Raw genomic sequence first — 11,268 nt, forward strand, 5'->3', positions numbered from 1 at the left:
CTAAATCAGGAACCGGTAATCCATCCTGAGAATGTCGCTAAATCGAATAATGATTCATGTACATCGAAAAGTAATAATCATCGCGGGTATCGGGAAATAGTTATCGCGTAAATAGATATCAAAGTTAAGATAGAGTTTTCGCATTTCAATATCCCAATTTGGTGCTATACAAATCACGTCTGATTTTAATATTAAATTTTCAAGTATGATATTTTTATAAAAGTATTTTTATAAAAGTATTTTTTTCGAAAAGTTTCTTTTGACAGACATATAAAGGAAAAAAATGAAGATTTTACTTATTAAAATTGTACAATACTTGAAACGCCTAGGATATTGCTACAATCGATTTACAATTTCACTTTTGATTGCAACGACGAGCCGTCGTTGAAGCTTACAGATTTTCAGGGATGAGCTAGTGCAAGCTTCCGGCGTCAATCACGAGAATCATTGTTAAATTGTCATGTGCGGAAGCGCAAATCCGATGCTGCGCATTATGCAACGCACGTACGCACGTGTGATGTACGTGCCAGGAGATAGACGATCTTGCTTTCCAGTCCATAGTTCGAGAAACGAACTTGAATGGAATTTTTTTTTCGGCGAACAAATTATCTCGCTCTGAATTATTAAAGAATCAGCTCCGCTAATTGCGAGAGAGAAAGAAAGAATCATATCTTTTAAAATCGCGCTCTCTCTCTCTCTCTTTCATGTGTTGCCTCTTTTACATATTATCGATTTCTTCTCGAGAAATACCGAGACGTGAAATCCAATAGACGTGAGGCCGAGATAGTAGGTCTTCAGTTCACGAGACTAAAAAAATTATTTATACGCTAGTAAAATATGTATATTTTACAATGATTTATGATTTTTAATAGAGCAATATAAGAAATTTTTATCAAAAATAGAAACTCGCGAAAAATAAAGACTCACAATGTGCAGACAATATTATAATATTATATATATATATATATATATATATATATATATATATATATATTATTACGAAAAAATCGCGATTAATAACGCTTGATTAAGACAGTTTATTATTGTTAATTCGATCAAGTAATTATTCTTTCTCGAAACAAGTGGGAATTCTCGGTATGCGACAGTGTCACCAAAAAGTGGCGCTTATCACTTCCTTTTCCTCTTATATTTCCTGTAAGGAAATCCTATATCATCCTATATAAATCCTATATAATCCTCTTATATTTCCTTCTAGGAAAAAGTGGCGCTTATCATCTGTTTTTCCTCTTATATTTCCTTATAGGATTTAAGCGCCACTTTTAAGCCATTATTAAGCGCCGCTTATCATCTCTTTTTCCTCTTATACTTCCTGTAAGGAAATCCTATATAATTCTATATAAATCCTATATAATCCTCTTATATTTCCTTATAGGGAAAAGTGGCGTTTATCATCTCTTTTTTTTCTTATATTTCCTTATAGGATTTAAGCGCCACTTTTTGGTGACGTATTAAATACGCAATCATGATGTACTTGCAATACGAATCGCAGCGACGATGAAATATGTACGTCGCATAGTTGCATAGCTGTCACTCGAGCGCGTATTGACATTTTGCACGCGCGCGATTAACAATTTCTACACAATCACGTCGATCGAATAAAACGCGTCTCGCCTGACGCAACAGTGGCTTCTACTTTAAGAGAAAGAGACACAAGAATCAATTTAAAACATGTAATGACATTTTTATATGTATTTAATAAAATTGTAACGTTTTTGTACAATAGAATTCACATGCGCACTCTTGGTTTATAAAAAGAAAATGAAGTATTACCGTCAATTTTTTTATTTCTTCTTATTAAATCTTTTCTTTTCAGAGCATTTGCGCGCAATATTTTATAAGTGAATTTGATTTCTTCCTCTCCGAGGGATGCGCCAAAGATATGTTTATCTAAATGATTTGATGACTATTATGAGCGTTAGACTCTTATCAATGCCCATACAGTACAGAATATTGCAACAATATTATTAATATTGTTGTAATATTGCAGCAACATTGTCCCAATATTACTGCAATATTTTGTGCTGTATGGATAGTGATTTGAAATTATTTTTGTGTTTAGCCTGTATCGTTATCAATGAATAGTAATTTACTAGTAATTGTCAATTCCATGTCAAACGCATCAAAGAATTCGTGTGCTAAGAGATGAAACCAGAAAAAAATTATTTATCTTCCATTCATTCAATGCCCATTCCATTCATTCAACTTGCAAAGTCAACGCACCATCAAGTGCTGTCAGTTGCAAAGGCTGTCGACCGCAAACCTTTTAGCAAGATGCGAATTATTCCTGCACAATTACTATCTATTTATAGTCGCACATACGCGTTACTCTGACATTATTCCCAAACTGTTATTCATAGATCTGCTTGGTGGTCTTTTCTTCAGGTTTTCTTTTTCTCTTTTATATTGTATATTATATATTGTATGATCTCTAAATTTTTGGCATTTTATTTTTCTCCTTTATATTGTCTATTATATAATCTCTAAATTTTTGGTGTAATCACGATAATTAGATATTATTATTTTTTGTGTAACACGCTAAAAATGCGATAGAAAGCACCTTGTTAATAAATTTATTTTGGGTGTCGCATATAAAGTGGATCATGTAAATAAACCGTTATGAATGTATATGAAAGTGGATTGCACAGGACGCGAATGTGTTTTAACATTCAGTTGAAAAGACAATTTTTATCTCGACATTATATTTTTCTCGAGTTTTTTCATCGCGAATTTCATCCTGCGCGAGATGTACGATCAAATTGAATCGCTTATCACGATAATTGGCATAGATCGATCCAATAAAGCAGGAAATATGAGCACGTGATGGTAAAATGATTATTGCCGGCAAATTTATTTTAAAATTTATACATGGCGTGCTACATTAACTCACATTTATTAGAAACTACATTCAAATCGAGGATATAATATAATGAAAAAATAATGTATAGAAATAAACTATGGATAGAGTATGATCACGAACGCGCTTAGTCCACGGCGATCTATGAGATACAAAAAAAGAATTAAGTCAATTATTCTTAGCTTTGATCCATCGCGTTTGTCTCATTCACGTTACTACCGGTACAGTCCTTTTGTATTATCTCGAAAAGTGGCTGCAATTCCGGCGTAGCCTTAATTTGTCCAACAAATTCACTCAACGATGGATTTTTATCTGCAAATCGATATTTTATATTACTTTTAGAATCAAAAGTTGATTTGTTTTAAATTAATTTAATCTCTTTTCTCATTTCAAGATAATTCCACTTGCCTGCATCGGGGATAGTCAATAATGCTGCGACTGCTCTTAGGGCGGAACGTTTCAACTCGTCTTGCTTCTCATATTCTTGCTTCACCGAGTTCGCTTTTACCTTCATTGTGCAAGTACTTTTGAGTGGATCCACTAATCGTTCCAATCCTATGTAAGCAAAAATTAGAGGATTAACTAAAATTAACTAAATATTATGATACGCGCACGCATGTGTGTATCAAAAGTTTTAGTAAAACAAATGGAGAATGATCGTGTGTGATCACTCACTTTGTAAGACAGCTGTTGGGCATAACTGTGCGAGTCGCGCTGTCATAAGATAAGTCAACATTTTGATATCGTAGTGGTCTCGGAGACCGTTTTCCACATGATTTAAAAATTCGAAAACATCCAATCTATCGAGACATGAATCCAATAAGGTATACATGCATTCAAACGCTGCCTTACGGAGATCTAATCCATCGTCCACCGTATGTTTAAACGGACCCATTTCGACTTCTCTGATAAGTTCTTTCTGTATATAAAAGAAAACTTTTATATTATGTTATAAAATTCTAGAAAGATAGTATATAATTTAAATCTTAATTTTTGTTAGTTTAAATCTTATTAACCTTGATCTTGGTTTCTGCATAAAGGTGTGGCAGTACCGCATCTAAAAGATCCCTTATCAACATAGGTTTATTGTGCGCAGCGGAATTAAATGCGACTAACGCTACTCTCCGAACGTTAAGATCAGGATCTTCTAAAGCAACTAGGAAATTACCCATACATTGCTTCAACATGGCATCAATCGGTTGTGGCTGCAATATATATACATATATACATATATAATATTATAAAAATAACAAAAAAAAAAATTATATATATACATTTCGTACATATTCATACATATATACATTTCTAATATATAAAGTATTTGGAAAATCGCCCACAGCACTTTAGGAAGTGATTCAGGATCCAAAAAGAAGGAAAAAAGTTATATAACATAGGTTCAGAAATAAGTCGTTTCCGAGTTATAGCCACTTTTATGTTAAAAAAAATTGTAATTTATAGTTCGCTTGGCAACCCCCTTTTTTTAATTTTTTTAATTTTTAAATTTAAATTTTTAAATTTGAATTTTAAATTTAAATTTGAATTTAATTTTTAAATTCAAATTCAAATTTAAAATTCAAATTTAAAAATTTAAATTTAAAAATTCAAATTTAAAAATTCAAATTTAAAAATTCAAATTTAAAAATTCAAATTTAAATTTAAAATTCAAATTTAAAAATTTAAATTCAAATTTAAAAATTTAAATTTAAAAATTCAAATTTAAATTTAAAATTCAAATTTAAAAATTCAAATTCAAATTTAAAAATTCAAATTCAAATTTAAAAATTCAAATTTAAATTTAAAAATTTTAAATTAAAAAAGAATATGAAGAAGAGGGATACCAAGCGAACTATATATTTTTTAACATAAAAATGGCTATAACTTGGAAACGGATTATTGCCGGACCTATGCTTATATAACTTTTCTTCTTCTTTTTGAGTCCAGAATCATCGGAAGGATTGCGGGCGATTTTTCGAACACGCTGTATACGCAATTATTGTAGAATAAGTGTTGTCAAAACTTAAAGTACAGTACCTGATCAGAAATGGTGAATTTGACCGCGGTAACTGTCGTTGTTCTCATGAGAGCTGATGATGATTTGAGCGATTCTTGTAATCTTGGTAATAGAGTAGCAGGATCAATTAGGGTTAATTTACCGAGACATTCGGCCACGACGTTACGAGTACCTTCTTCCGTGCATTCGCAATGCCTGTACAAGAGCATCCAAATTGAAGGCACGAAATTTTGCAAATTCGACACGCCGGATGGACTGGCCGACTGACTCGTAATAATCTACAAAAAAAAGAAAAAGAAAGGGATGATTTTATATAGATTTTTAGATGAATTTAATGGAAAAAGAATGTGTATCTTTACCTCTTTTAATGAATGTAAAAGCAGATATTGGCGTTTGGGCTGTGCCTCGATCTCTTGAAGTATGAAAGGCAGATATTCAGGAAGATTTCCAATCGCGATATTTCCTAGCGTGTAACTGGCCGCAGATTTTACCTCTTCCGAATGAGAAGAAAATGAATTTATAATGGTATGTTTCAGCGAATTAATTCCACTCAGATCTCTGTGTAGGAATATTATTTTAAAGACAAATGTTCTTAATATAATAATTTCGAAATAAAAAAAAAAACAGCTGTAGCTCTCTTACACATGTCTTCCTATCTCTCCAATGACCAACAAGGCGAATATGTGTTGGGCAACGTTCTGAATGTCTGACGGATTTTGAACATCCTTTAGCAATTGTTGCACGATACATTGTGCTTCTTCGTGCCATGTGATTGTCAGTGCAGCCGCACACTTGGCTAGTGAATGATAAGCCTGCTTGTGAAGTACGGATTGAGTAACTGGAACTATTAACATCGCGAGAAGGTCTCTGTACCCGAGACCCGGTAGATTCGCTTGTACTAAAGCTTGGAAAAACTCGAGCATTGAATTTAATGCAATACCTGTTCGACAAAATATCAATATATTGAGTACAGTAAAATTTTTAATTCAATGTTATATAACGGAATAACTACCTTGAAGAAGTGGTGACTTTACAAGGATGAGTATCTCTGGCAAGATATGATCAGAAACTCTCGTCAGAGCAGCTGGATGTAACTTTGCAATGGTACTGAGAAGATTCAATGTTAACTGCGCAATGTGTAGGTCTGATTCATTTAATAATGCAGGTAACTCTGTAGTAACCTACGTAAAGATTTAAAGACAATCATTATACGTTTTGTTAAATGTATTATGTATAGAGCACAATTATTATTTCATTACCTTATCAAGTAAGTCTGGATGCAGAGCTGAACTATAATTGCATACCAACGTATCTAGAAGAGGAAGAGAAGAAAGTTTTAAAGCTCGTTGATTCTTTCTTAAAAAGGATCCAAGAATGGGTATTGCTTCTTCCTACAAAAAACAGTAATATTTTGTATATAGGAAAAAGAGAGCTTTGCCATTTTTTATGGTATGTATACATATTATATTTTATAAACTTACCATGATTGGTTTAAGATCGACTCTCAGAGGAGACGCAGCTATACAAGTTAGAGCCTTAACAGTGGTAAGTCTAGTTATCTCGTTGCGCAATCTGTCCAAGAAGATAGGTAGGCAGACATGCAATTTGTCTGACAGAGTATCTCCAAAGTGCGCAAGGATCTGTCCCATACAAGCGATGGCTCTCTCCTTCACTTCCTGATCGATATCTGCCGTTTTGAGCCTCATTAATGTGCAGTGATATATTTCGTTAGATAACGGAGTGAAGCCACGGGAAAAGGGTTTATCTGAAGTAAGCATTAAAATCTCTGTTATTGATTATTCTTATATCTGCAAGTTGCAAAATAAAAATTAAGTAGTATAAAATTGCTTACCGTGTGGTCTGATAACTTGTACGAGTTGCTGCAATACGAGCAAGGCTTCGGCAGCGATCTTATAGAAGGAATCTCCTACAGCTAGTATAATTGGAGGCGCCAAAACTGGCATGTGAACGTGGAAAGCTTCGGGTTGATGAGTCACCAATAGCGTATGCACAAAAGCTAAAGTGTCTATCTTCATATTCGAAGAAGAATTTTTGTCACCCAGGGAATATTGTATGCCGGGAATTAGTGCTGGGATATGATTAGTTAAAGCACCAGGTAAAACAAGCACCAATTCTTTTAGCAAGGAAAAGCAATCTTGTCTCGTTTTGATGCTCTTTTCCTTCATTTGACGATGAACTGCCTTCACAATTAATGGTACTTGCTGTTGTAACAATGCAATAGGTCCATCATCGTCTTCCATTGCGTCTGGATCAAGTGGCACACCGGTAGCTGGCCTCGTTTGCCTCAATAAAGCGATGTACGCGTGAAATATATCTGATTTTACATTTTCTTCTCTTTCTATAATTATATAACATTGAATTTCATTGCATTATAATCATATTGGATAAGAATTGAATAAATATATGTTTTCACACATCTTTGTACATAAATAAATTTTAGTGATCAATACTTGCCCTTAAATCTAGCAATCAATGCAGGTGAAACTACTTTATAAAGATCTGACAACAATTCTCTTCTACTAGATACAACTGCTTCTAGACATTTTGCGGCTGCTCTACGAACTTTCCAACTCATATCATCATCATCGGAATATTCGTCTTCTGCGTCTTCCTCTCCATCTTCTTCTATTTCCATTGCAGTACCTTCTCCATCAGAAAGATCGTTGATATCATCATCATAATTGTAGTTTGGATCATATGTAATATATATTAGGCAGATCTCTATGATCTAAAAAATAAATGGTTTCATTTAATAATAGACACATAAGATGCATAAATGTAATGCTGATAATATAAAATGGATCTAAATTATGTACCTTGTTTATATGAGGCGTAATTTCTTTCGGACATCTATAAACAAAAGATTCAAATGCTTGCAAACAATATTCTCTCAATTCATCATCATCCTCATTACTATATTGAACAATCAATGGCATAACGCGTTCTATCTGCTCGCCGAATCTGTGTCCTGCTTGCCGACTGCAAATAAATTTATATAAATCATATAGTTTATTCTTTTCATCGAATGTAATTATTCGAATATAACGTAGATTGTCTAACCAAATAGAGGCAATGCATTGAATATAGGTACGTATGACGTTCTTTGCCGTTTGAATTTGAAGACCCTCAAGAAGATAATCCAGCAATTTGTTGTATAAATAATTGTTGCTGGACGTTAACAGATGACTCAGCGCTACTATAGTGCGTTTACGGACCGCTTGTCGCGGCGAAGAGAGTTGTGGTAATAATGCGGTCAGAATTGTAGAATGAAATGTGACTAGTAGAGGACCGAAGCGAGAGAGTAAGTCGGCAACAATGTCAAGTGCTTCAAGCTGTACAGATACATCCTCTTGCTAAAAGATGCATCATGTATAAATATATATTTGTCGGAGATATAAAGGAGATTAAATTTTAAAAAATTTAACAAAGATAATTTACCTTTTCAATAGCACTGCTTAATTTGCCTGTGATACGTCTACAAACGTTTGCGACTAATGCACTACAACCTAAAGGAAGCTCGGAAATGACAGTCTTCAGGCCGATGCTAGAAATGTCGCGTAATTGCTCCTTGTCGGATACCATATTGGTACATAGAGCATCCACAATAGTTTCTACTTGGTAATCCTTTACTTTATTAACTAACGGTCCCAAACTGAAAAATTACACATACACATCCATATAACCATGCAATTGAATGAAGAATTCTCAAATAAACGCAACAAATATTTATAACACAAATATTTATAACTTTATATACAAATCTATTATCTAATTATTTGATTTGTGTTCATAAATTTTGATTTTGTATAATATATTAGTACAAGAAATTTAAGAAAAGAAAAAATACAAAATTAATATATGGAATATGTATAAAAGTATACAAAAAAAAAAATATATATATATATAATATCCAGACAAAAAATCTACCATTTGACAGCAAGATTCTGTACTTCTCCATTTTTATCCTCCAATAACTTAAGAAGCATTTTTACAACTTTGCGCTCAGAATCATCATCCAGTTTAATGCTGTCCTTTTGCAGTTCACTCATCAAATCATTAGTTGCCATAAATCTAAAGTCTTTATCGCTGGATGTCATCTACAAAGAGAGCATAGCTGTTTAAAACGTTGTATTATGATACTGTTTAAAATGTTGTATTACGATACTGCAAAAAATATTCATATAACAAAGATATGCTATCATCGATTTCAAAATATAATCAGAGATGATCGATTAATTTATAATATATAATTAATAAAATACAATGATTAATTAATTAGTCTACCAATTACTTGGCTAGAAATGGTTATAATATCCAGGTATAATTTCATACGCGTGTATAAACTTTCGTATAAACTAATATATATAAGAAATACATTAAAAATGATTATATAGAGAAAAAGTTGTCATTTTATGATACATTCATAAAGAGTATCATGAAGTATCGGAGTCGAGTTCACGAACAACATAGTGAGGTTATGTCATCGTGAAAATGCCATGACGGAATGAAATCTCGTGTAAGACGCACAGATTATGAATGATATTTTTTTCGATCGCTATTACACATATACATATATTATGTATGCGCCGAAATGTACGACTACGCGTACCTTCTCCAGCAGGTTCGCTATTTGATAGGAGACACTAGCCATGGTTGCAGAGTTTTTTTCTCACAGCCGGTTCGACGATCGGGCACAACTCTGGCGGCGCGTTTTGTAAGGCAACGAAAAAAAGAAAGGAAAAACAAAGGGATCCCGATAGAACGATACCGACGAATCCTCGCCCCGATAAAAAGACGCACGAGCCGAGATATATAATGTAGTCAGCGCTTTTCTTCCCTTTTTTTTTCTCTTCTTCTCTACTGTAACTTCACTATCGGCAACATCTCTCGATGCGATGCCGAATTTTGACTGAACGTCCGCGTTCCTAAAACCGCCACGAGGAAGCCGCCCGCTCGTCGTTCGTGCTGTGACCGTATCTTCCGCACGCGCATGCGCATCATGCGCAAACACATATACGTATGTGTGCACTTAAGCCTCGTGAAAAAATAATGCCGGCTTAAGAAGTATCTTTCGCTACTTTTAATGCGATTCATCGTCAATCGCGTTGTAGCAACTTAAAATTACAGCCAATGATTTATCTCGCGTCGTGATGCGTCATCAAGCCCCTGATTTCTCGTATTTCACTCTCACGATTACAGATTCTCGGTTGGAAGCAGCAGGAATTGAGGTGCTTTACTCTTATTGTGTTTTAAAGAAAAACAAACTTCGAAATGAGTCTTAAAATTTTAACCGTTTTGAATAATTAAAATTAGCATGATGACGAGCGCTATCACTATTTTCTTGTTTACAAAAATTAAGAATGCAAGTTGATTGCTTCTATTTATTTACAATTTGAAAAATAACACTTATTATGATAGTGAGTACAAACTGCCACTCTATAGCAGTAAAATGAGAAATTTGTCTAGTTTTTGTACTTGTATGTAATACCTAACTACTTAAAGCATATGAATATAGGATAAGAGAATGTAACAGTTGAATAATTAAAATAAATAAATAATTTAACAGTAAAATATTAAAGAAATATGGAAAATGGAATAAAAGAGAATGTTTTAATCAGTCTCACTGTCTTCTTCCGCTGCGCTTTCCTCAGTATTTGGGTCTGCACAGTTTGAGGTAGCCTGATTTTCCTAAAGCGAAAGAAAGTATTTTATACAAATTAATTTAAAGAGTAAGAAAATTAGCATAAGCACGACTTATTATATATTTACAATTTTTTCTTTTTCTGGTGATGCATTGCTCGTAGTTGTTTTTGAACTCGTATTCATAAAGGAAGTGATGGGTTTCTGCCATTCCGGAGTTTCTCTTGGATGATAGGGATTTCCACCTCCATGGCTTTTTCCTACATCTGTGAATAATAAATGTTCTTTTTAACGTCTGTTTTTTTAAAAGAACAACATTAGAAGAATATGTGAAGAGAATGTGTGGAACATGCCATACTTTTTCTAGCATTATTTTTCCTGCCAGGAGTACCCGTACCTTTTCTAGGCGCCTTGCTGGCTACAGCTGACAAACAAACGACATTCAACAAACAATACATTCGCGTGTGCAATTCGTTAATAAGATTAGTCAAGAATATTCTTGTTCTATTTAGCCTACCTTTTGATGGCACTCTGTCCGCCTTTGTCCTCACCATGTTGCTAACATTAATATGCGAAAATTCAAAGAGATTTCTATGCAAAGTCGCAGAAACAAACTTTCGAAATGATATTGAGCTACTTGCCAAAATATCGTTATGAAATTTGAAATCCAGTGTGACCAAATTAAGCATTAGTCAGTTTAACATTACTAGTTTCGCAATTC

General features: G+C 33.5%; 2 protein-coding genes across 2 annotated transcripts; both read right to left on the reverse strand.

The window, feature by feature from the left end:
- Window positions 1-2,522: 2,522 nt before the first annotated feature.
- On the reverse strand, window positions 2,523-9,846 carry LOC105252474 (cullin-associated NEDD8-dissociated protein 1). The gene is made up of 17 exons (XM_011259856.3): window positions 9,517-9,846; window positions 8,835-9,004; window positions 8,346-8,559; window positions 7,968-8,260; window positions 7,724-7,886; window positions 7,362-7,635; window positions 6,739-7,245; window positions 6,368-6,651; window positions 6,146-6,277; window positions 5,899-6,067; window positions 5,529-5,826; window positions 5,246-5,444; window positions 4,907-5,164; window positions 3,892-4,080; window positions 3,551-3,794; window positions 3,284-3,430; window positions 2,523-3,187 (listed from the first exon to the last, which is right to left on the reverse strand). The coding sequence occupies exons 1-17, from the start codon at window positions 9,556-9,558 to the stop codon at window positions 3,054-3,056; spliced, it is 3,717 nt and encodes a 1,238-aa protein (XP_011258158.1). The 5' UTR covers window positions 9,559-9,846; the 3' UTR covers window positions 2,523-3,053.
- A 436-nt stretch (window positions 9,847-10,282) lies between these two features.
- Window positions 10,283-11,212, reverse strand: LOC105252473 (PCNA-associated factor). The gene is made up of 4 exons (XM_011259855.2): window positions 11,065-11,212; window positions 10,906-10,971; window positions 10,677-10,813; window positions 10,283-10,595 (listed from the first exon to the last, which is right to left on the reverse strand). Exons 1-4 carry the CDS (start codon window positions 11,099-11,101, stop codon window positions 10,518-10,520), a joined length of 318 nt encoding a protein of 105 aa, XP_011258157.1. The 5' UTR covers window positions 11,102-11,212; the 3' UTR covers window positions 10,283-10,517.
- Window positions 11,213-11,268: the final 56 nt, after the last annotated feature.

Source organism: Camponotus floridanus, unplaced genomic scaffold, assembly GCF_003227725.1.
Source record: "Camponotus floridanus strain SB8 unplaced genomic scaffold, Cflo_v7.5 scaffold20, whole genome shotgun sequence".
In the NCBI taxonomy this organism is placed as follows: Eukaryota; Metazoa; Arthropoda; class Insecta; order Hymenoptera; family Formicidae; genus Camponotus; species Camponotus floridanus.